This window comes from Carassius auratus, chromosome 10 (genome assembly GCF_003368295.1).
Source record: "Carassius auratus strain Wakin chromosome 10, ASM336829v1, whole genome shotgun sequence".
In the NCBI taxonomy this organism is placed as follows: Eukaryota; Metazoa; Chordata; class Actinopteri; order Cypriniformes; family Cyprinidae; genus Carassius; species Carassius auratus.
Genome location: NC_039252.1, coordinates 17,306,639 through 17,331,694, shown reverse-complemented (window position 1 = coordinate 17,331,694; position 25,056 = coordinate 17,306,639). Strand labels below are relative to the sequence as shown.

The window sequence follows — 25,056 nt, the reverse complement described above, 5'->3', positions numbered from 1 at the left end:
CAAATTAGGAAAGACATGACTGATATGGACATGACAGGAATAGGAGCAGAAGACAGAGTTCTTTCTGAGAACACTGCCCCACCCTCTTCAGCTTATACAAAATGATAATGGTGTGTATCCTATTTACACTGAACTATCCCGGCAGTCTCCATTCTATATCTACCCCTTCAACTCTGACAGAATGAAAATATTTGTTGTAAATTATGCATCTGACGAGCTGAAGTCAGTTGAGGTTTCGTCGCTGCGACAGAAATGTGTAGCCTTGCCATACCGGGATGGTTTCGTGGCTACACCCACTCCTCCACTAAATGAAAAAAAAAAATCTAATCAATCAGTCTAAACAATCAGTTCAAGTTAAAAACACTAAAAATAGTTGACTACTGACTTCTGACTATGACTTATATTACTCTGGATGAAGTTGGTATTTTTCCATACACTACACCCATAATTTCACGTGTTCAAAATATGAGATGAGAACACAGAGGAAGCAATAAAACAACTACATATCATGTAATGTACATTCAATATGTCACAGTTATACTAAATTAACAGATTTGTAAACCGAAAAAATCAACAAGTGAGACGAATGTGAGCTTTCAATTAATAATTTTCCAAAAATGAAAAAGGAACTCCAAGGCACTCTCAATTACAAAAGTAAAAAAGCCTTTATTATTATTGCTTGGTCACATTAACCTTCTAAAAAAACTCCAACGCGTTTCGGCTACACTTCTTCTGGGAGTTAAACAGATCTCAAACAAACAAAGTTTCTTATGAACTAACAGTCCACCAACCAGAAGTCTCCATCTGTCAACTGTGGCGCTGAGGTAGTTTTTGTATGTACTTAATTGATTTGTTAAGAAGTGGAAATGATGACATCTGCTGTCTCTTGTGTGTACTAACAATTGTAACCTTAGCACCACAGTTGACAGTTTAATGTGACCAAGCCATAATAATAAAGGCTTTTTTACTTTTGTAATTGAGAGTGCCTTGGAGTTCCTTTTTCATTTTTGATTTTTGGCATCTAGTTTCCCATCCAAAGAGCACCTCTATTTTAACCAATTTTGGAGTCCAGGAAGCGCTCCTTTACCATTCCTTTTTTCATTAATTTGCCAAACCTAACTAAATAACTGGAGGCAACGTTTTTTAACTGCACATAGATCACAAATCTCTGAAATCGGTTGATAAATGTAAACGTTATCGTTTTATTCAGTAAAAACCGCAGCTCCCCCGTTTACTTTCTTTTGTTTTAAGACAGTCTTGCCCTCACTAAGATGGCTGGCGCGTTGACGTATCGCGGGAACGGCTCAAAGCGGCCAATGAGGCGTCTAGGTATTTATATGTTTATGGTGAAAACCACTGATCTATAATATAGAAGTTATATATATAGATCAGTGGTGAAAACAGGTCGCGATGACGTCATTGGACTTGTGTTTAGGAGAGACTTTTATTTTGACTCGGCGTCCCGGAAGTGTGTGTGTGATCTTTTAGTCATGGCTGATCGCGTGAGTGATGCTGGTGAGTTTCTGACTTTATTTTGTCTTTTGTGCAGTGTTTCCGTCGTGTTAGTGAAGTCAGTGTGTTTAAAGCGCTGCACTGCGTGTTTCTGAAAGCGTCGGTGGTTTAATGAAGTCAGTTCCGGTCGCCGCGTTGTTTTAATAATAAAAAATCATCATCACAGACGCCTGAACATGCGATTCTGAGGGTTCTACAACAATAACCAGAATATCAGAACCGTTAGTCTATATGTTGTTTTTAATTCGCTTTTAGAAAAAACATGTGCCATTAATCCATTAGTCAACACCATTGCTGAGGATTTTCTTCTTTAAACTAGTTTCTCAAACATACACGGTTTATAACCGTCATCGGTTTACTACGTCACAGTTCAATAACCAATCACGTCGAGGGACAGATGCCCATCATAAGCATATTTATTTTGTTTACCACCTACACATTATCAATCATTAAATAAATAATAAATTAATCTCTAAATAAATCACTCGCACACCGAGTTCGTTTTTGTAATCTAAGGCAATAATTTAAAATTTTCCCTTTAGGTGATGATGATTTTTAATTAAAATTCTTCATTATTACAGTATCTTTTCTTTTGTAAAGGTTATAATTATATAATAGAATATTATAAATTCAATTCTAACTCAAATTCCCCTTAATAATAATAATAATAATAATAATAATAATTGAATTTATAATTTTTTGACTGCCACCCAAACATTATTTATTGTTTATATACACACAGTACTTTTTGTAAAGGTAATCATTCTATAATAATAAAAAAAACCCAAATTATGTATATTAAACTCTAAATTTCCCTTTAGAAAATCTGTAATTTAAATATTTTTTTTCAATAATAATAATAATAACAGAAATTATGTAATGATAACTAGAGCAGAAATGTATATAAAAGAAAATCAAATAATTTCAATAGCATAATTGTAAAAAAATTAACTCCGATTTTCCTTTTAGAATGTTTTATTTTATTATTTTTAACTGACACCCACACTTTATTAATTGTTCAATAACTTTTTGTAAAGGTAGTAACTCTTTAATAATAATAATAATAATAATAACAACAAAAATTCTGTAATAGCTATAGCAAAAAATTTAATTGAAAATCAAACTAAAATTTTCCATTCAGTATATAATTTTATTTATTATTATGCACTGTTTATGTAATAATAATAATAATAATAATAATAACAATGATAATAAATTCTATAATAATTTAAATAGCAAATATTTTGAAAATTAAATTCAAATTTCCCTTTAGAATGTATATTTTTTTATTATTGAGTGTTTATGTATTAATAATAACAATAATGTAAATAATAACAGAAATTCTGTAATTTCAATAGCAGATTTAAAAAAAAAATCTTATTTCCCTTAGAATGTTTATTTATTTGTATTATTTATTATTCGGTGTTAAGGTAATAAAATGTAAATAATAATAATGTAAATAATTACAAAAAATCTATTAATTTCAATATTTTGAAAATTAAATTCTAATTTCCCTTTATAATATACTTTGTATTATTATGCATAATGTAATAATAATAATAATGTAATTAATAACAGAAATTCTATAATAACTTCAGTAGCAGATATTTTAAATTAAATTCTAATTTCCCTTTTGAATGTTTATTCAGTGTTTATGTAATAATAATATTAATAATAATGGAAAATTCTATAATTTCAATAGCAAATAATTAAAATTAAATTCTAATTTCCCTTTAGAATATATATTTATTATTATTATTATTAACCGTAGTAATAATAATAATGTAAACAATAACAGAAAATCTGTGTTAATTTCAATAGCAGATGTTTAGAGAGTGTAATGTAAAGTATTGTGTGTTGGTGATGATCTCAGGTGACTCCAGCAGTGATGCGGACCTCTCCTCAGTCATGGGCTTCTCTGGGTTCGGTGAGTGTTTCTGGAGCTGTGTGTGTCTTCAGTGTCACGTGTTGAGTCTGAATCCTGTTTGATTGGTGCTCAGGGAAGAAAGCGCGCACCTTTGACCTGGAGGCGATGTTTGAGCAGACGAGGAGGACGGCCATCGAGAGGAGCCAGCGCATCTTAGGTCATTACTTCACCTCTAGTCTGACCTCTGACCTCTGTGTTTGAAGATTCTCTTGACTCTGAGTTTTTCTGTCACAGAGGAGCGTGAAAAACAGGAAGCTGAGGCCAGCAGCGTCTCTCAGAGCAGCAAGCCGTCAGCGTCCAGGTACAACTAACTTCAATTAAATACAACACTGCATGACATTATGATTACTATAGGAAGACAATAAAGAATCAATCAGTCCAGCTCTCTTTAAAAAAATACTAACACTAGATTCTTTGTTTTTCTTTTCTTTTTATTATACAATTAACAAGAAGCAAAAGCAAAAAAAAAAGACCTAACACTAGCTTGCTCTATTCCTTTTATATTCTATCTGTTTTCTTTTTATTTATTATATAAAAAAAAAAACTAATGTAGTAATAATAATAATAATAATGTAAATAATAACAGAAATAACAGATATTTTGAAAATTAAATTCTAGTTTCCCTTTAGAATATGATTTTTATTATTTATTATTATCATTATTCATTATGTAATAATAATAATAATAATAATGATGGAAAATAACAGAAATTCAATCATTTAAATAGCAAATATTTAGAAAATAAAATTCTAATTCTAATGTTTATTTACTATTATTATTATTCAGTGTTAATGTAATATTAATAATAATAATAATGGAAATAATAACAGAATAATTTCAATGGCAGATATTTTAAAAATTAAATTGTAATTTCACTTTAGAAAATGATTTTTATTTATTATTATTATTATTCATTATGTAATAATAATATAATAATAATAATGGGAAAATAACAGAACATCTGTAATTTCAATAGCAGATATTTGAAATTTAAATTCTAGTTTCCCTTTAGAATATAATGTTTATTTATTTTTATTGTTATTCAGTTTTTATGTTGTAGTAATAATAATGATAGAAATAATAACAGAAATTCTATAATAATTTCAATAGCAGATATTTTGGAAAATTATATTTTGATTATTTTAACTCTGTGTGAGATATTCTGTCTTCTTTCTCATTGTAAACACAACAGATTGAATATAAAGGACATGTATTATTTAATCCGGAAATATTATATTCACAAAGTTTTATTTTTGCTACTTTTCCTAATTGTAACTAAAAAAAGTAACAGCAAAAAAAAAGTCTAAAATTTGTGAAACTGTAATGATCTACTGAATGTTACGAAATATGATTTAATACCTCTGTACTTTTTGTGTCATGCATTTAAAGTTTTATTACTACATAGCCAACAATACACTGTATGCGTCAAAATTATACATTTCTCTTTAATGCCAAAAATCATGAGGATATTAAGTTAAGATCATGTCCATGAAGATATTTATTGAATTTCCTACCGTAAATATATCAAAACTTAATTTCTGATTAGTAATCTATCTTTTTAATGCCAGTTCTTGTTCCGTCCTGTGTTTGTGTGAACAGGAAGCAGGACTCTGATGTCATCGGTCCTCCACTTCCTGTTGTGCTCAGCGCTCAGCCGGAGGAAAGCGATGATGATGATGATGATGATGATGATGATGATGAAGATGTGGTCGGGCCACCGCTGCCTCCTGGATACAAGCACAGCACCGCTGCTGCTGATGATGATGACGATGATGACGATGATGATGATGACGATATGAATGATGAGGAAGATGACGTGAGTGTATTTTCATCTTTCAGTCTCATAAATCATATTCACACATGCAGATCAGATTTAATGTTTACATTCAACTTGAAATCTGTCTTCATCTGTATTATCCATATTATACTGTATTAATATAGATTATAGCAATAGTATTGTAAAAAAACAAACTTTATAATAATATTTGCTGCCTTTGTGCTGATGTCGATGAACAAAAACGTGGTTTTTCATGTTTGTGTTTTATAGTAATGAAATGTTATGACAGTAAATTAACTATATAGTAAAGAAATACATTTTGCATTTAAAAAATGTATCTTTTTTTAACCACTTGGTCATTTTAAATTATTAATAAGCACGTTTTATCTCCAAAAATCCTTTAATGCAATGATAAAATATTTAAAACTTTTATTATGATGTAATATTATCAAAATGTTTAAATTGAGTAAAAAATAATTGTAAAAATTTGATGCCTTTAATTAACGCTGATACAGATAAACCAAAACATATAATTAATATTTAATGATTATAGTAATGTAAATCTAATGAAAACACAAATAACTATATAGTAAAATCATTGTAAGAAAAGTAATTATTTTTAGTAAAAATGTTAATTTGATGCATTTAATTAATGCTAATGTAGATAAACATAGTATTTATAAAAAATGTTTCCAATGAAAATGCAATGAACTAGAATATTTTAACATTTAAAGCCTCTTTTTTTAATTTTTGCAGTGTCATTGATTTAATGATGTTCTAGATTATGGAAATGAAATAGTTTTTCTGTCAACCTTTTGACCTTTGAATGTTTACATTTCTGCATTTAGCTTCCAAAACTGCTTTTATTTTACATGTTTCCAGTGACATTCGGACTTTAAATATTATAATGTGAAGCAGACAGTAATATTTAATTTACTTATCTGGCTCCAAGTGAGAGCTGTGTGTGTGTGTGTGTGTGTGTGTGTGTGTGTGTAATGTGTCTCAGATGCCACTAGAGGGACACACTGCCCTTTGGTATCAACACAAAAGACTAAAGACTTATTGGACTTCAGAAGTTCTTCATGTGATGTCATTTTACCTCAGATGTTGAGTTGATGGCTTCAGAGAGATTAAAAACATCTGATCAATGTGTGTGGGTCATACTGTGTGTGTGTGTGTGTGTGTGTGTGTGTGTGTGTGTATCTGTCTCTGTGTGTGTGTGTGTGATTGTGTGTGTGTGTGTGATTGTCTCTGTGTGTGTGATTGTCTCTGTGTGTGTGTGTGATTGTCTCTCTCTGTGTGTGTGTGTGTGTGTGTGTGTGGGATTGTCTCTCTGTGTGTGTGTGATTGTCTCTGTGTGTGTGTCTGTGTGTGTGTGTGTGTGTGTGTGTGTGTATCTGTCTGTGTGTGTGTGTGTGTGTGTGTGTGTATCTGTCTGTGTGTGTGTGTGTGTGTGTGTGTGATTGTCTCTGTGTGTGTGTGTGTGTGTGTGTGTGTGTGATTGATTGTGTGTGTGTGTGTGTGTGGGATTGTCTCTCTGTGTGTGTGTGTGTGTGTGTGTGTGTGTGTGTTCTCTCAGTCCTGTGGTGTTTGAGGGGCTCTGATAGAGGAGTACGGCTTCGGGCCGCTTGGTTAAATGTATCCCATCAGCCCCAGGTGTGTCGTAATCAGCTGACGTCACCAATCACTCAGACCTGCGTGCGTCTGACCGGAGAAGAGCGCTCTGACAGCTTCCGTTGCTCCTCTACTGAATGATGTTTGTGTTTGTGTGACAGAGTCCAGTGAAGAAGATCCCGGACTCTCATGAGATCACGCTTCAGCACGGCTCCAAAAGTGTAAGTGTCCCTCTGACGCTCATCCTCCGATCGACTCCTCCGTCAGTGACCGGATTCATTTCTAAATCAGCTTTTCATTCTTCTCTTCAGCTCCCACTTCATTACACACAGAAACAACTGTTCTTCCTTAAGTCACATCTATTTCAAATATTTCTAAATATATTTGGTAATATTTGCAGTATTATTTATAACATTTACCATTACATTTAAATATTTAAATAAATATAAAATAATATATTGCTATATTATTACTGTTTGTTATTACTAGTTAAATATTAATATTGTAATATTAGTCTGTAAATACATACATTTCCAACGTGATCTCTCTCTCTCTCTCTCTCTCTCTCTCTCTCTCTTTCTCTCTCTATATATATATATATATATATATATATATATATATATATATATATATATATATATATATATATATATATACAATATAAAATTCCTTCAAATTAATATATTATTTATATTGTGAATTGTGAATTTTGGATTGATATATATTAATATTTTAATATAATTATATATGCAATTTTTCTTTAGTTCATATATATTTTAATATAATAATTATTTTTAAAGATTAAAAAAATTTCATAATTATTATATAAGGTCTTATTATATATACTGTCCATAAGTCACATACAAAAAAAAAACCTAAAAAACATTTACATTACTTTCTTGATATTTAAGCACATTATTGTTATTAGTATTACTAGCAATTTTATTAAGTATTTATTTAGAATTATTTATTTTTATTTGAATCCCAGGGAACACATGATAGAAAAATGTTTTTAGCAATGTAAGTCACTTTGGATAAAAGCGTCTTCTAAATGCATGAATTGAATTGAATTTAATATAAAAATTAAATTTAAATTACATTTTTAATATTATAAATTTATAATATTTTACTAACACACACACACAAAAAAAAAAAATATATATATATATATATATATATATATATATATATTTTTTTTTTTTGTTTCAAATGTTTGTCAATGTTGCAAAATGATTAATTTAAAACCAATTCAAATTCAAGAGTAGTTTGAGGTCAGTTCTATTACACTGAAGACCTCAGAGTCATTATTCAGCTCTTTAATATTTCTGAGTATTAATAGTCTCTGAAGGCTCTAGAGAGCATCTAATGAAGCTGGTTTCTCGTCCAGGTCTCGGCTCTGGCTCTGGATCCGTCCGGCGCTCGTCTGGTCACCGGAGGCTACGACTACGACGTCAAGTTTTGGGATTTCGCCGGGATGGACTCTGCGCTGCATGCCTTCCGATCGCTGCAGCCGTGTGAGTGGTGCGTACACCTCGTCTGTCTCCAGTCTGAGCTCTGTTTCTAGAAATCCCCCTCAGAGGAACACAAGGGTCTGGAGGTATTAGGGAACGCAACCGATGCTCAGTTACATTTTCATGCATTTTTTAAATAAAATAAGAAAAGTACAACGATAATAATAATCACTACTGCTCTATTATCGATGCACCATTTATAACACTCACACATAGTGTTCAAATTGGGATCTGTAATATTTTCTGATGTTTTAAATTAAGTCTCTTTTATTTGTACAGTACAAGTGCATCACTGATTCGAGAAGGGGGTCTCAAAAATGGCCAAAAAATATACTTTGATTCACTTATAAATTGTATTCTGTTATATTGTGTTTGTTGGTGTATTGTTTGCTAGAATGTAAAAAAAAATTCAGTGCTGAGTAAATATACGTGTGTGTTTGTAAAAAAAAAAAAAAAAAAAAAAAAAAAATATATATATATATATGTATGTATGTATATATATATATATATATATATATATATATATATATATATATATATATATATATATATATATATATATATATATATATATATATATAATTTTTATTTATTTATTATAATTAAAAAAATTTTTTAAAAGCTAGACAAGACAGTAAAAAGCACATTTTGGCTATTTCATTTATGCAATGGTGAAAGAAATTGGCAAAATATAAAAAATTAATTTTTTTTTTTTACTCAATGTAAGTCACTTAATATTACCCCCTTGTTTACTGAACTGATGTATTAAATCAGTATCCCTATTACAAACTTTATAAGCACATTTTATCTCTAAAAAGTGTTTTTATTATTTAAATTGTATAAAAAAATAAACATTGCTGATGTAGATAAAATATGTAGTGTTTAAAATGAATAAAGGAACAAAGCAATTAAAATTAATTTCTAGAGATTTCTAACAAAATAAAAATATTTTACATGCAGAAAAATATATTTTTTTGCATTTTATCATTAACTAAAATTATTTTCATTAATCATTTTATCCCCAAATTCCCATGAATTGAATGCAAAAATGTACATTACTATATAATATGAGAGAAATGATTTATTATTTAAATTGTATTGTTAAAAACATCTTCGTAATATTTGATACAATTTTCATTTATATTTAGCATTTATAATGGTTTACAGTAATTAAAATCTAATGAGTATAAAACAATTATATTTTACATTAAACAAATGAGTCCTTTGCACTATATACATAATTTTTTAATAATTTTTCTTGTTATAAATGATAATTAAGCACATTTTATTTCTTGAATTCCCGTTAATTTAATGTAAAAATAAAATAGAACGCTCCTTTTCCGTACAAAGCCTATTTTTAAACAGGCCCTCGATCTCCGGTCGAATCAGCTAAATGCAGCCAGATGCTGGGTATTTTTGGTCTTGTCTAATCTTTTTCCTTGAAATCCTCCTAAAAGTGGAACCCAATTGTCTCGAGATCTTGAACTCCAATTGGCTGAGCCCGAGTGTGATTTACTAAAGCGCCACGGCACATTAACAAGTTCATCAGTCCAGGTACGGTGGCATCTTTTTACCAGCAGACGCGAGCAGAACAGCCAAAGAAAACACGCGGCCCATGTGGAGCCCATAAAGCTGGTGACCCAGAAAGGGTAACAGGAATTTAGAGCAGACCTCTGCTTCTGGTGATCGTGTTTTCTTCTTCTCTGCGCTTTCACAGAGTCATCCACACAGTTTAGAGTCTCTCCAGGACCGCAGCGCTCAATATTACACTAACTGTGCTCACTTCTCTCTTAAACCGCGCAGAGATGATAAATATGGCTTCCAATTACAACTCTGTTTGCACAGATCATGCTTTATCTAGTGCTTGTTCTGTATTAGCACAGCTTAAGTGCTTGAACACGGCTGGGTCACATTACACACCAGAACATGAAGCAAAGGAAACAGACTTTTTTCAAAACCTTTATTACTTTATGCTTTTGTCGTTTTAATGACCGTGAAGCACATTCTCACCATTGCTATAATGCAAAAAAATACTGATATATTATTTAAATTGTATTTATGCATCATGAAAGTGTTTGCAGTGCAGCTTTTAATTTATTTAAATAAAGTGTAATTGCATTAAAGTGATGAGAATGAAAGAAAAGTAAAATGTCTGGGATGAACTATTAGATTTTTTCATTCTCCCAGTTGATTTTAATTATTAATGCTCATGACCAGGTTTGGACATACAGAAAGTGCCTTCCCGAAAAAAAAAAAAATCAATAATATATATCACCAAGGAAATAAAATATTAGGTATTAACCAGCCTGTCTATTTGAAGAAAAAACAACCTTATTATTAACATTATTTTATTGCCATTTTCATATTTTCTATAAAGCAAAATAAATGTTTTATTCTTATTTTGGGGTAAACAATCCATGTATAAATCAACTTTATTTTTATTTAAAAGTTTATATATAAAATATTTATATTTGTATATTGGTAAAAAAAATATTGCTTAATTTTGTGCTGGTGTAGTCTTTGATTTTATGTAGTTAAAATGAAGGCATTAATATATTGTAGTATAAAAGAAAATGAAGTATGCTTATAAATGCAAAAAAAAAACAACTAAATATTGAAGAAATCATCTTTTAAAGTTGTTCAAATGAAGTTCTTATCAATGCATATTACTAGTGGTCGCCAAAGTCGATATATCGGCCGATATTTGGCATTTTTCAAATATCGGCATTGGTTGATCGTTTTCTTGCTTGGCCGATGTGTTTGAGGCGGGATTTTATTTATTTTTTTTATTTATTTTATTTATTTTATTTATTATCTATTTTCCAAGATATCGGCATCAGCTGTCAAAAATAAAAACAATATCGGTTGACTACTACACTTTACTAATCAAAAATTAATTTTTGATATATTTACGGTTGGAAATTTACAAAATATCTTCATGGAACATGATCTTTACTTAATATCCTAATGATTTTTGACATAAAAATATACCCCAGATACTCAAGACTGCTTTTGTGCGGCAGGGTCACAAATATCTCTTGTAAAATCATGTGTGTGTGTGTGTGTGTGTGTGTGATTGCAGTCATCAGATCAGATCTCTGCAGTACAGTGTCACTGGGGACGTCATTCTGGTTGTGGCGGGAAACTCTCAAGCCAAAGTTCTGGACCGAGACGGATTCCAGGTGATGGAATGCATCAAAGGAGATCAGTATATTGTGGACATGGCCAATACCAAGGTAACCGTAAAGACACATTTGCATATAGAAATCTTAAAGGGATAGTTCACCCAAGAATTAAAATGTGCTGTTCATTTACTCTTCCTCAAGCCAAGATGTAGATGTCTTTTCAGGTCTCTAGACTTTTTTTAATTTCTGTTAACCTCTTGTAACCACTTTTGTTACCATGTAACTATAAACTATGATAACAGAAAATCTATTCATCAGCATGCATTGATTAATACTAAAAGTGCAACCAAATCATGCACCAGATTGACCTCTGGGAAAAATGAGTTTAGAGCATAGACTGTAAAAAAATATGGACGTAGTGTCCGTGAAGCACCCATAGACTCCTCAATAGCGGTTTTGAAGCCTAAAGTGTGTAGAGCGGGCCGTTGCCATCTTGGCAGCACGTCATCGCGCAACTCTCCCGGATAATCGAAAATGGGCAAAAAGGCGGAGCTGATTGCTGAAGCCACGCCCACCTAGCGCGACGGCATTGTCAGCAGCGGCAATCCAACTGTCACTCAAGTGGCCACGCCCTTAATTATGCAGAACTTTAAGTCTTAATATAATTTAAACGGATGAGTTATAAAAAAAATTCACCCCCCTCACAGTTGTCATGAAGGGCAAAATTAGCAATATAGACCAAAATCATTTTTTGAACCAGGCTGTAAACATGTTTTTTTCTGCTGTAAAGTTGGGCATTTTAACATGGGGAGTCTATGGGACTGACTCTCTTCTGCAGCCAGCCTCAAGCGGCCAGTCGATGTATTGCAGTTTAAGTCACTTCCTTATTGGCTTCAGGAGAGAGAGCGGGAGGTTGCCGCTCGGTCTAGAGCCCTGTTTTTTTTTCTTTTCTCAAGTAAATCAGTGATTTTTAGCGAAAGCCGTGGTCCTTGGTGACTCATAAAAGTCAATGGCAACCAGCACTTTTAGAGTCAAAAAACCATATGATTAAACATGAAACTGTGGCTCCTGAAAATATATTGAGGTCTTATGAAGCAAAACAATCAGTCTGTGCAAGAAACTGATCATTATTTACAACATTTTATACTTGTAATCCAAAGCCTGGCACACGGGGAAACCTGATTCTTTTCTCTGAACTGATTCCTTCAGACAGTTCACTTCAATGAGTTAGTTCAAATAAATGATTCACAACTTGTCATAATGTGGATGTTTTACATCTCTAAAGCATATAAAGTGAATAAACTTGTCTTATCAGCTCACCTTTTTACATAAACCTTGAGAAACCATAAAAACGCTCACTTCTCCCCGTTATTCAAGCTCTGTTCACACGTGTGCATATTCAGTTCAACTTATGGTTTGGAGTTGAACTGTTTGCTCAGTTCAGTGACTGTTAGAGGAACTGAATGATTCATTCGTCAGTGGATCAGATACGCCACTATTTTGGCTTATTTCCAAGCTATTTTTTAGATTGAGTAACTTCTAGATCTGTGCTGCCCGAGCTGCGAACTGTTTCAAATGATTCGGTCTGATTTGGTGAATTGGTTCAAGTAGTTCACCAAAAAGAATCGTTTCAAAAGAATGATTCATTCGTGAACCAAATGTCATTCTAGACCGTTTGCCTGAAGCTATGGATTGTGAATAATATACTATAAATAATGTTTCGTTTCTTGCACAGACTGATCGTTTCGCTTCATAAGACCTCAATATATTTACAGGAGCCACTGGGATTAATTTTCCGCTTATTAATTTGTCTTTGACTCACATTTTACCAGCAAATTTTCCCTGGAATTCTTTTACTGTTTCCATATTTTGGACTGAATGGACTGATTTAATAATTTGAATATAATTTTTGATGAGTATTATTTCTGTTTATTTGAGTGTTTGCCTAATGGAGACTCTCCTCATATCATTGCTCTTTTGTTTTGTTTTTTGGATTGCTTTGTCCTCATTTGTAAGTTTCTGTTTCTGCTAAATGACTAAATGCAAATTTGCCCTTTAATTATAAGGGTCAGAAATTGACAAACCAGTATGCATCTCACAGACGCTTTTTGGCTGATTTGCGCTCCGAATCTGCTCTGGGAGTGTTTGTCAGTTCTCATGGTCTGTTTGTTTGCTGCATCTGGACGCTGTTTGTTGACCGAGGCGTAATGAGGTATACATGAACTACATCAGAGAGGCCAGCGCACACTAAATATTGCACCTGGTCCTTTAGGCTGTTCGCGGACACACTGTCCCTTTGTAATCAGTGTGTGAAGCGTGGCTCGCGTGGTGCTTTCTTCAGTCATTGTCAATGTTTTGTTTTGTTGTTGAAAGATGCCAACTGGACATCCATAACAGAAATGTTTGCATTCAGTCTTTAATAGTTATTATTTCCACATGTGTGCACACTTGACACGACCTTCTGCTCACCAAAGATGCATTTATTCAATCAAAACTACATAAAAAAATATCAAATATTATTGCGATTTAAAATAATGGCTTTCTATGTTAATATGTTGTAAGCTGTAATTTATTTCTGAGATTTACAGCTGTATTTCCAGCATCATTACTCCATAATTCAGTGTCACATGATCTTCAAAAATTATTCTAATATGCTGAAGAAACATTTCTGATTTTTGTCAGTTCTTACAATGAATTTCTGAGGATGGAGCCAGATATCTGCTCTGAATTTGTGTTTCGTATCCCATGAGGCCAGTGTGTGTCCTTAATTGCAGCATTTGTTCATGTGACCTTCAGGACGTTTAAGTATTCAGAACATATTTATGATGGCACGCTTTAATACTGCGCTTTAAACAATGCAGCATGTGCTCATCATTACAGACAATCACTGACAGCTTTATTTATTCTCTCAGAAGGAATCTAGAAAAGACTCGTTTCCTGTGTCTTAATGAACACTTCAAAGGCATCATTAGAAACATGTTTTCTTCTGTAGAGTGTGAATGTGAAGCAGAGTATTCATTTATAAGGATGTAATACTGTACTGTAGGACAAAACATCGTTTATTCATGTTAGGCTGATGTTTATTAGTAGAGGTGTTTAGTAAGAAAGATGTAAATTTTTCTAAACTACCTTTTTTTGATAAAGTACATTGATTAATCATAAAATAGTAAAACCATAAAAATTATATTATATTCTATAATCAGTTTTGACACGTTGATGTTATTCAATTAATTTATGATTATTTATTGTAATTTTATTTAGATATTTTTTTAAATGGATGTATTAATATGGTTCAAAGCATTAATTTGAATCGTGTAAATGTTTTTTCTAATATTTATTTATTTTACTCAAACTTTTGGAATTGTATCCAGATTTTTTAAAAGTGTTAATATATTTTTTGGAAAAGAATAAAGTTTATATTTATTTTATTAATATGACCCTAATTATTTTAATGCAGATTTTATTTCTAATTCATTTATTTTTTAACTTATTAAAATGATCCACATTTTTGGAATTAATAAAGATTTATTAATGATTAAATGGTTTAATTTAAATACTTAAAAAAAATATTTATTGTGATTTTATTTAGTGATTTTATTAATGTGATGCATTAATATAATTAAAATTATTAATTGGAATTTTATTCAGATACTTTTTGTATTTATGCATTAATGTGATTCAGTTATTTATTGGAATAGTATCTATATATTCATTTTATTCATATAATCCAAAGATTTTATTTCTATGAATTTATTTATTAATATGAACTGAACTTTTGAAATTGTATCAATATGTATCTGTAACAAACAAATCTCCATATTCATCGGGAAGAAGGAGGCGGGAACCGGCGCACAATCAAAACTCATTTTAATAATCAGAAATAAACACAAAACGGCGCGTCAGCCCCTCACGGCGACTGACGCGCACAAATAAAAGCCAAAACCTAAAATAATGTCCCAGGCCTGGTCCTCTCTCGTCCTTCACGGTCGTCGCTCCAGTTTTATATCCTTCCATCTCCTACGTGGGACTCGATACTAGCGGTGGGGCTCAGGTGTAGCTCATCTCCAATCACTACACCTGGCCTCACTCCTCGTTCCCACGCCTCTCGGCCCCGCCCCACTCGCCACATACCCCCATCGCCCCTCGCAGGCCGGGGGGTACTCCCGAGACTGCGCTCTACCCCCCCCCCTTCCCTCCGGGGGAGACCGCTCACGGGGACCTGCGGGAACCTGGGGGTAGGACAGACGAGGCGAGAGAAAAGGAGATGGAAGGAGGAGCGACAGGGACGAGAGAGGGGAGAGAGGAAAAAAAAAAAAAAATCCGGTTCCCAGACGCACTGCTGCTCGGCCCTCCACCGGCTGGGTGATCTCCTCCGCGGTGCCCGGCGGTGGCACTGGACGGCCCTCGGCGGACGGCACGACACTCCTCCGCCGCCCGGTGGACGGCGACGGCTCCTCCGATTTTGGGCAGCGGCAGGAGTCCCCCGTTCCCTGCCCCTCCGGATTCCGTCACGGAGGCGGCAGGCTCCGGCCCCCTGGCGAACGGCGCCGACTCCTCCGCTCCCTCACGGACGGCAGCCGCCCCTCCTTGTCGTGGGCGGTCGGCAGCGAGCTCACCCGTTCCCGGCAACTCGCTCCAGCCCACCGCCTCGAGCGTCCATGGCGGCACACACCTCGCCAGCTCGAGGGCACCGCGGATTCACCACAGCGGCGAGGGATCTTCAGCAGCGCGTCCCTCCTTCTCCCGGGCTTCGGCACCACTGTAACAAACAAATCTCCATATTCATCGGGAAGAAGGAGGCGGGAACCGGCGCACAATCAAAAACGTTTTAATATTCAAAAGTAAACACAAAACAGCGCGTCAGCCCCTCACGGCGACTGACGCGCATAAATAAAAAGCAAACATAAAATAATGTCCCAGGCCTGGTCCTCTCTCGTCCTTCACGGTCGTCACTCCAGTTTTATATCCTTCCATCTCCTACGTGGGACTCGATACTAGCGGTGGGGCTCAGGTGTAGCTCATCTTCAATCACTACACCTGGCCTCACTCCTTGTTCCCACGCCTCTCGGCCCCGCCCCACTCGCCACAGTATCATTATGATGTAAATTATTTATTGGAATTATATTTATATTTTATTTATGTTAATGAATGGAATTTCATTCAGTCTTTATTTTTATTTATTAATATTATTTAAAATATCTATTGGTATTTTATTTAGTATGTATGTTTATTTATTTATGATTCAAAATAATTGTTTATTTATAAATGGGTCAAATATATATATATATATATATATATATATATATGTATGTATATATATTTATACAAAATTCTTACTGACAAATGCGCAAAACCTACGAGTAGTGGCAAAAAAATAAAAAATTTAATTAAATTACAATAATATTTGGGGTGAAAGTAATTAGTATTTTAATATGTCATAAATTGATTTTTGATGTAATTATCCCTGACGAGATTGTTACACTGAATGATATTTTAGTGGGTTTCTTCTGTAAATCAGGGGAAAATGTATGATATTATTTTTTTTGCTCAGAAAAACAAGAACAAAATTGGAATTAAATTAAACAGAAAACTTTTTAACATTTTTGTTAACCATTTAAAGCAATATTACACTTATTGTCTTTCTGCTTAAACCCTTTTTCGTCTTTGTCCCGAATTCATTTACTAGAAGTTTTGAGTATAATTCAAACTGAGCGTTGCTTAATTTGCACTTCGCCGCCTGACTGTTATCTTGATCCGTCGTCTGTCCTCTTGTAGGGTCACACAGCGATGCTGAACGATGGCTGCTGGCATCCCAAGATTAAAGAGGAGTTTCTGACCTGCTCCAATGACGGGTGAGTCACTGCGTCAGTGTTTGAGCTTAAAGTCGAGTGTTCAGCTTAGTTTCTGCAGGCATTTTGTGTTTGCATACTTGAGCATGTTCAAGGTCTTTCTTCAAACCATGTGTTCTTGGGTTTTAACCCATAATCCCAGGGGATTGTGGGTATTTCACTGGGCTTGATGTGAGTGATTCAAAGTTTGATGTTAGTCACTTTCCAAACAACACGGAGCCAAATGAATGAGTCTTAATCAAATTTAGCATTTGTATAAACTCTGAAATACGTTCCTCAAACACAATCCATTCTCATAACTCACAACTTAAACAAAAACGATATATGTGGGTGTTTTTCTAAAATCAGATTTTATTATTTCTCTTTAAACATAAAGACATTTATGGCAAGCATCATGAAAGTGAGTCAGATTGAATGATTCAATAAGTCTTTTTTTTTAACTCTTGTCTTTTCTTTTAATTCAGGAATTTTTCCACAAAACTAATTTTAATTTGTTTGTACAAATAATCATCTTTTATTCTTTAATCATTCAGTCAGTTAACGAGTCTTAATTCTGATTCAGTGAGTCATCTAATAGTTTGATTCAAACTGTAACTTCTGTTGACTCCTTGTTCATAAGAGTCATTTGTTCATAAGAATCAGTCTTTTTTATTGTTTATATTTGTTCAGACACCAAGTGAGTCATATTTAGTGATTCAGTGAGTCTTTATTCAGACAGGTTCATTTGGCCATTTCAAGAATCGCTCCATCAGTATAATTTGTTTACAAAAATATTTTTGGTCATATTTTAATATTTTCCAGTCAATTAGATTATTTATTCAGATTCAGTGATTCATTTGTTTGTCTGACTAGAGCACAATACTTGCTGTTTTTATTTATTCATTCAAGAATCTGTTCAAAAGAGTCATTTATTCATATTCGTATAACAGTCTGATTCAGCGAGTCATTTGTAAAACTATTTTTGTTTTGTTTCTGGACTAATTTAAGAATCTTTATAAAAAACGATATGTGTGTGTGTGTTTTAAAAAAAGATTTTCTTTTTCTTAAACATAAAAACATTTATGGCAAGCATCATGAAAGTGAGTCAGATTGAATGATTCAGTGAATCTTTTCGTTTTTAACACTTGTCTTTTCGTTTAATTCAGGAATCGCTCCACAAAACTAATTTTAATTTGTTTATACAAATAATCATCTACCGATAGTCATTTACCGAGTCTTAATTCTGTTTCAGTGAGTCATCTGATAGTTTGATTCAATCAGTGACTTCGGTTGACTCTTTGTTCATAAGAGTCATTTGTTCATAAGAGTCAGTCTTTTGATCACATTTTAGTGTGATTCAAGTGAGTCAGAGTTAGTGATTCAGTGATATAGAAATATTTTTGGTCATTTGAATATTTTTCTTTTCATTATCCAGTCAGAGTATTTATTCAGATTCAGTGAGTCATTTGTTATTCTGACCGGAGCACAATACTTGCTGTTTGTATTTATTTATTTATTCAAGAATCAGTTTTTGTTTGTTTTCTTTTTAGACTAATTTAAGAATCTGTTCATGAAAAATCATAATTTTTGATCACATATCAATTCTGGTGTTAGTTCTGTCAGTAATGTCGTCCTTTATTTAAAGTAACATTTATGGCAGCCTTCAGTAAATGAGTCTGATTCAGTGAGTCGTTTGTAAGATGAGTCAGTTTTCACACATTTTTAAAAGTAGCAATTATGGCAGTGATTGTTTTTTTGTTTGTTGTTGTTGTTTTTTTTTTTTTAGCAATTCGAGAATCCGTCCACAAAATGTATTTATAATTTGTCGAAAAATTTATATTTTTTCAGTGAGTGAGTCAGATTCAGTGAGTCATTTTCCGGACTGTTTTCTTTTTTGACCAGTTTAAAACACATTTTCAGTTTCTTCTTGAATTAAAATGCACTTCTCGCAGTAATTGTGTCAGCTCTTCCTCTTTTAGTGCACTTTGCTATCCAAGCTGCTCTCCAAAGCTGCATTCATTTGATCAAAAATACAGTAATTTTTTTTTTTATATTATAATTTAAATCGGCTGTTTTCTATGTGAATGTCTGTAATTTATTTCTGTAATCAAAGCTGACTTTTCAGCACCACATTAAATTCTCCAGGATTCACAGGAAGTTTAAAAACAGCATTTATTTGAAATCGAAATCTACCGTAACGTTATAAATGTCTTTAATGTCACATCGGATCTTTGCTAAACTGCTGCTTTTATCAGTTAATTAACCTCCGGGGCTCTGGCCAAACATCTCTTTATATATAAGAAGTATTAGGACTGTAAAACATCTCTTCTGCCATCTGATATCTTTGGGGTTTTTTATCATTATTTAATTATTACAAAAAAATTATTATTTTATTTTTTAAATCTGACAGTAATCTGCCTAAAATGTATTGCAGCTAGTAGTGAACTTATTAAAAAGTTTCTGCATTAAGTTACAATTCATCCTCTTTAAAACAACACTGCTAAAAATATTAAAGTAAAAATTTGTTTATATATTATATATTATTTTCTATAATAATTTTTATATATTATTTAACAAAAAAAAAATATATATAATGCAATATAATAATAATAATAATAATATAATATTAATCTGTATTACTATATGTAATGCTATAAAATTATATATTATATTATTTTCATTTTATATAAATAAAAATGTACTGTCTTAATTTTGTTTCTACATTAATTTGGATATTGAATGTAAAATAATTGCAATTTAAAAGTATTTTTAAAAACGTAAATGTTAGTTGAGATTAATCACGATTGATTGGGATTAATTAATTTGAGAAAAAGGTTGTAATTTAATTTTAATTGATTGACAGCATATATATATATATATATATATATATATATATATATATATATAATATAAGGTAGTGCATGAAGAAAAGGGCCCCAAATATAGTCAAAATCATTTAATAATACAATATGTTCTGTACCATTTCATCAATCCAGTATTTTTGCTCTGATGGCTCTCAGATTTCCAGTTCTTTACAGCTGCAGAGCTTGCAATTAAAATAAAACAGGACACGTGAAGTGAGCTGATGGTTGAAGATGATTCTTTGGTGTTTGAGAAATGAATGTGTCTAGGACACATGAAGAAGAGTCCCAGGAGATGTGTTTATCATCTTTGACTCGTGGTAGACGTGTGACCCAGTTTGTGAAGTGTGATGTGTTGATGTGTGATGGATCGGCGTCAGGGTCACGTCTGAATGGGTTTCTCCTCACAGAGCGAGTGTTGCGTGTCGTTCAGTGCTCTCTTCACCATTAACACCATTCCTAAACAGAGACGGTGTTTAATTTCTCAGAGCCTTTAAGAGCTCATTAATGAAGACACAGCTTCATCTGCAGCGGCTCCTGAGAAACACGAGCAGCTCTTCAGAATCAGGGAGCTGTTAATCATTCTGTCCTTTATTTCCATCCATCCGGGGAGTTTTCCAGTGTCTCCGAACACTTTCCCGCAGTCGGATCTGAGCGTTAGGAGCCGCTTGAGTTCAGTCGGAGCGGTTTGTTTAATTCAGCTTCTAGTGCAGTTTTAATACAAACTTTTACTATTTGTATTACTAGGTTCAGTTATATTCAAGATGTCCAAAAAAAAAAACAGTTTTAGCATGTACTTAGTATTTATAAATGTTTTTATATTATCTGTACATTTTATTTATTAGCGTTTATATTTATTTTATTAGTTTATTTTTCATATATTTTTAGTAATTTATAAATCATTTTTTATTTTTGTCCATTTTATTTTAACTAAATATATATAGAGATAAACAGGAGGTATAATTTTTTATTTTGTTCAATTTATTGTATTCAGGATTATTTAAATTAAAAATGTAAATTATTTAACATGCCTTTTGTACGTCAGTGTCACAATATATTATGAATAATATTATAAAATTATATTTTTATATATTTTAAAAGACAAGACGCATGAAAACATTGTATTTCCTTAGCTGCACTGCTAAAGAATATTCTAGTAAAATTTATTTATTTTATTTTTTTATATTTATAATTTATTTACATTTTATCAAATTATATATATATATAATTTTTACTTATTTTGAATAAATACAGACAATATTGTGCACTTATCATATGATATATGAGACCAAAACCCATATAAGAGCATTTTGTCCCCCAAATCATAACTTCATATATGATGAATCATATGACTTCATATATATGGAGTTTATTTTGAAGTGTTTTTAATTTCATTAATTCATTCAGTTATTTAATTAAATATAAAAAATATTAAAATAATAAAATAATAAATTAACAATGACTGATAAAAATCTGATAAATAAATAATATTCTAATAAATAAACTTAACATGTATTTGTGTTTTTTATAAAAATATTTTTAAATAATGAATGGCGGCAAATAAATAAATGCTGATTGAATAATTCAATGCTTATTATATATTATTATTATTATTAATATATATTTTAGTTAATGAGTAAATATCAAGATAAAATTCAATCAATCAGAAAAATCAATGATTAATAATTATCTGATAAATAATAATGATCTAATTATTAAAAATATATATTTTATTGTTTTTAAATAATAATCAAATAAATATTATTAAATCATAATAATGACCTGCATAAATTAATAAATCAAACAATCATTATCTGATAAGTAATAATCTAATACAGTAAAAAAAAAAAAAAACTGTGGATTTTTTTGCCATCTTTTTCAGTCTGTAAAGTATTAGTTGGGAAAGTTGAACTTGTTGACACTTATACTAGCATTTCACAACAGTTTATCTGATTTTATATTTGTTTTTTTATTCACAATAATCTTTTAAAAAAATATATATATAATGTAAATATGTAAAATACAGTAATATATTAGTTTTATTTATATTTTGTAATTTTTGAACCCGTTCTGGTTTGGTTCTCAGGACGGTGCGGACGTGGGACTTGACCTCGGAGAAGAAGCACAAGTCTGTGTTCAAGCCTCGGTCGCTGCAGGGCAAGAGAGTGACCCCCACCTGCTGCACCTACAGCCGCGACGGAAAACTGATCGCAGCCGGCTGCCAGGACGGGACCATCCAGATCTGGGACAGGAACCTGAGCGTAAGTGCCCCGCTTCACACCACACTGTTACACACTGAGACACGGCCAGTGCAAGAGGTCAGAGGTCATCGGAGAGCTGACACTGAGCAGGTCTGTGTAAAGCGTGGGTGTCCGACGGGGATGAGTCGTTACTGTTTGTGTGTGGTCTGACAGACGAGTGTGATTCAGGGGTTCAGAGGTTAATAAAGATGCTGTGCTCGCTCTGGTGAAGTATGGGAAGCTGTTTCCGTGGGAAATTACTTTATTTAACCCAGTAAAGCTTGACATGAGAAGTAATAATAAAAAAATCATTAACGTTTGTTGAACTTCTAGACAAAATATTGATTTAACAAAAAAAACAGTATGCAAGTGGGAAACTACAATACTGAATACAAATCATTAAAAATATAAATACATGTAGTATAACTAATTATTATTAAATGTAATGTAAATCAATAAACATAGCTTTACATACACACACACACACACACACACACACACACACACACACACACACACACACACATATATATATATATATTATTTTACATATGTAGATAATTTTTAACAATATAATGTAAATATTAGATATTTTAATTTGATGCATTATATGCATAATTGATAACATATTTTTATTAATATTATTTAATGCATTTATGAATTCTGTTAATAATAGATTTTTTTTTTTTTTTTTCTGTTGACAATTTTCAGCTTAAGGACATTTCTGTTTACTTTAATATGATTAAATCATTTGTTGGTCATTATATGGCATTCAGCGTAAAATCTAGTTCTGAAAAAAAGCTTTTTAAGACCACCTTTTATTTTATTTATTTCCATTTCATTGCATTTTATTTTATTTCCATGAAAGCTGACATGTCATTAGTCTATAAACAGTCAGAAAAACATCATTATATATATAATATATACGTATATTATAGTACATATAATCAGTGTTTGGAATAACGCCGTTTAAAAGAACGGCGTTAGGTTACAACGTTATTTTTTCAATAACGGGGTAATCTAACTAATTACTTTTCGCATCGTTATAACGCCGTTAACATTACTGGACGTTAAATGCGGTGCGTTACTTTGCATTGATTTAATCCGAACGCACCCCTGGCTCACACAGCGAGTGAGGAGGTGGGTTAATAACGAGATAAGCATTATGATTGGCTAAGGCAGAGTCATGTGTTTCATGGTAGCCAATCAGAGCCAGTGTTTTTACGCCAGCGGCATCAAACACACACACGCGAGATTCGCAGAAGCAGCAGAGATGGCGAGTCAGGAGCAATCCGATGAATAGTTGGCATTTTCAAGGTGGAGATATAAGCACTAATTCAAATTAATTGTGGTCAAAGGCAAGAATGTGCATGTAATGTGTGACACGCATCTACAAAGCTAGTGTCCAAAAACACTTTTCTTACAAAGATAATACTTGAAGTGCAGGATAAAACTTGCTGTCTGTCGACGTGCAATAAATATCGAAAGTTATGTACGAACACCTGTCTGTTCTACTCATTTCAACGGACTTGTGAAAACTGCTCCAAAAAAAAACAATTGACACATAGCAGCTTTTTTTTATTTTTTTTATTTTTTTTACAGTAACGCAAATAGTTACTTTCCCTGGTAACGAGTTACTTTTATTATAGAGTAATTCAGTTACTAACTCAGTTACTTTTTAGAACAAGTAGTGAGTAACTATAACTAATTACTTTTTTAAAGTAACGTTCCCAAAAGTGCATATAATATACATATTTTTATTTTACAGCCATTAAAATGTCATGTACAGTCATGAACTTAAGTGTCTTATGAGCAACATTTTTAGTTCATTGCACCCTTGTGTGTTATTAAGAAATGAACTAGAATCAATGGGAAAAAGTAAATCAAAAGGCAGTTATTGGGTTATTCTTATTACATAAAGCAGTAAATTTTTTGCTCTAAAGCTTGCAAACCTTAGAATGACTTCTAACCGGAGAATAGATCCTAGTAGTAAAATGATGCATGCAGGTGTTGTGTTTCTCCTCTCTTCTGTGTTAAATCTATCAGGTAAAAAGTAGTTGTTTCAGCCCACTTCAGATTGTAGGTTTTCGGCTCTGGACCCCTCAGCGGGTGGGACACATTGGCTTTGACGTTGATCTGTTTATTATCAGGATCCCAGAGGAAATAAGCAGGTGAGAGAGAGAGATTTTCATAATGTCATTCACAGCTGTGCTTTACTGTATGGCGGTAATGAAACGAGCTCCAGAAACTCTTCCCAAAGCAATTTTAATAGATTGAGTAAGTGTTGTTCGGTCACTCAGAATAGTTGTTGGTCTTTTCCCATGATGTGGCCACTTTGATGGATGTTACTGCCACATTCTCCGCAAACTTCACTCCCAAAAACCGTGGAAAGTTTACATTAGAGTTGCTCAACGAGTGAGTCGAGCCCCAAAAATGAGTCTCAGATCCGTTCTGAGCTAAAAACAACAATGCTGATTACCTGAATACTAAAAATAAATAAAAATACAGCTATTATTATAGATCATAAAGCAATAAATAAAATATTTGTATTGTTTTATCAACTGTTGTTTATGTATTATGTGTAGTAGATATTTACAATACAAATGTTTAGTAAAATATAATTATTTATTACTTTGCATTACCATAATGGTAAAGCAAAAA

At 32.4% G+C, this 25,056-nt stretch overlaps 1 protein-coding gene across 1 annotated transcript in view; it reads left to right on the top strand.

The window, feature by feature from the left end:
• The first annotated feature begins 1,434 nt into the window (after positions 1-1,434).
• wdr70 (WD repeat domain 70) overlaps positions 1,435-25,056 on the top strand; it is a 50,208-nt gene continuing 26,586 nt past the window's right edge. Inside the window, exons 1-10 of the mRNA XM_026274090.1 lie at positions 1,435-1,515; positions 3,386-3,439; positions 3,513-3,596; positions 3,674-3,740; positions 5,039-5,255; positions 6,992-7,051; positions 8,218-8,351; positions 11,424-11,577; positions 17,242-17,318; positions 22,242-22,416. Of these exons, the coding sequence (XP_026129875.1) occupies positions 1,491-1,515; positions 3,386-3,439; positions 3,513-3,596; positions 3,674-3,740; positions 5,039-5,255; positions 6,992-7,051; positions 8,218-8,351; positions 11,424-11,577; positions 17,242-17,318; positions 22,242-22,416 (1,047 nt within the window). The 5' untranslated portion in view covers positions 1,435-1,490. The remainder of the gene's footprint in view (positions 1,516-3,385; positions 3,440-3,512; positions 3,597-3,673; positions 3,741-5,038; positions 5,256-6,991; positions 7,052-8,217; positions 8,352-11,423; positions 11,578-17,241; positions 17,319-22,241; positions 22,417-25,056) is intronic.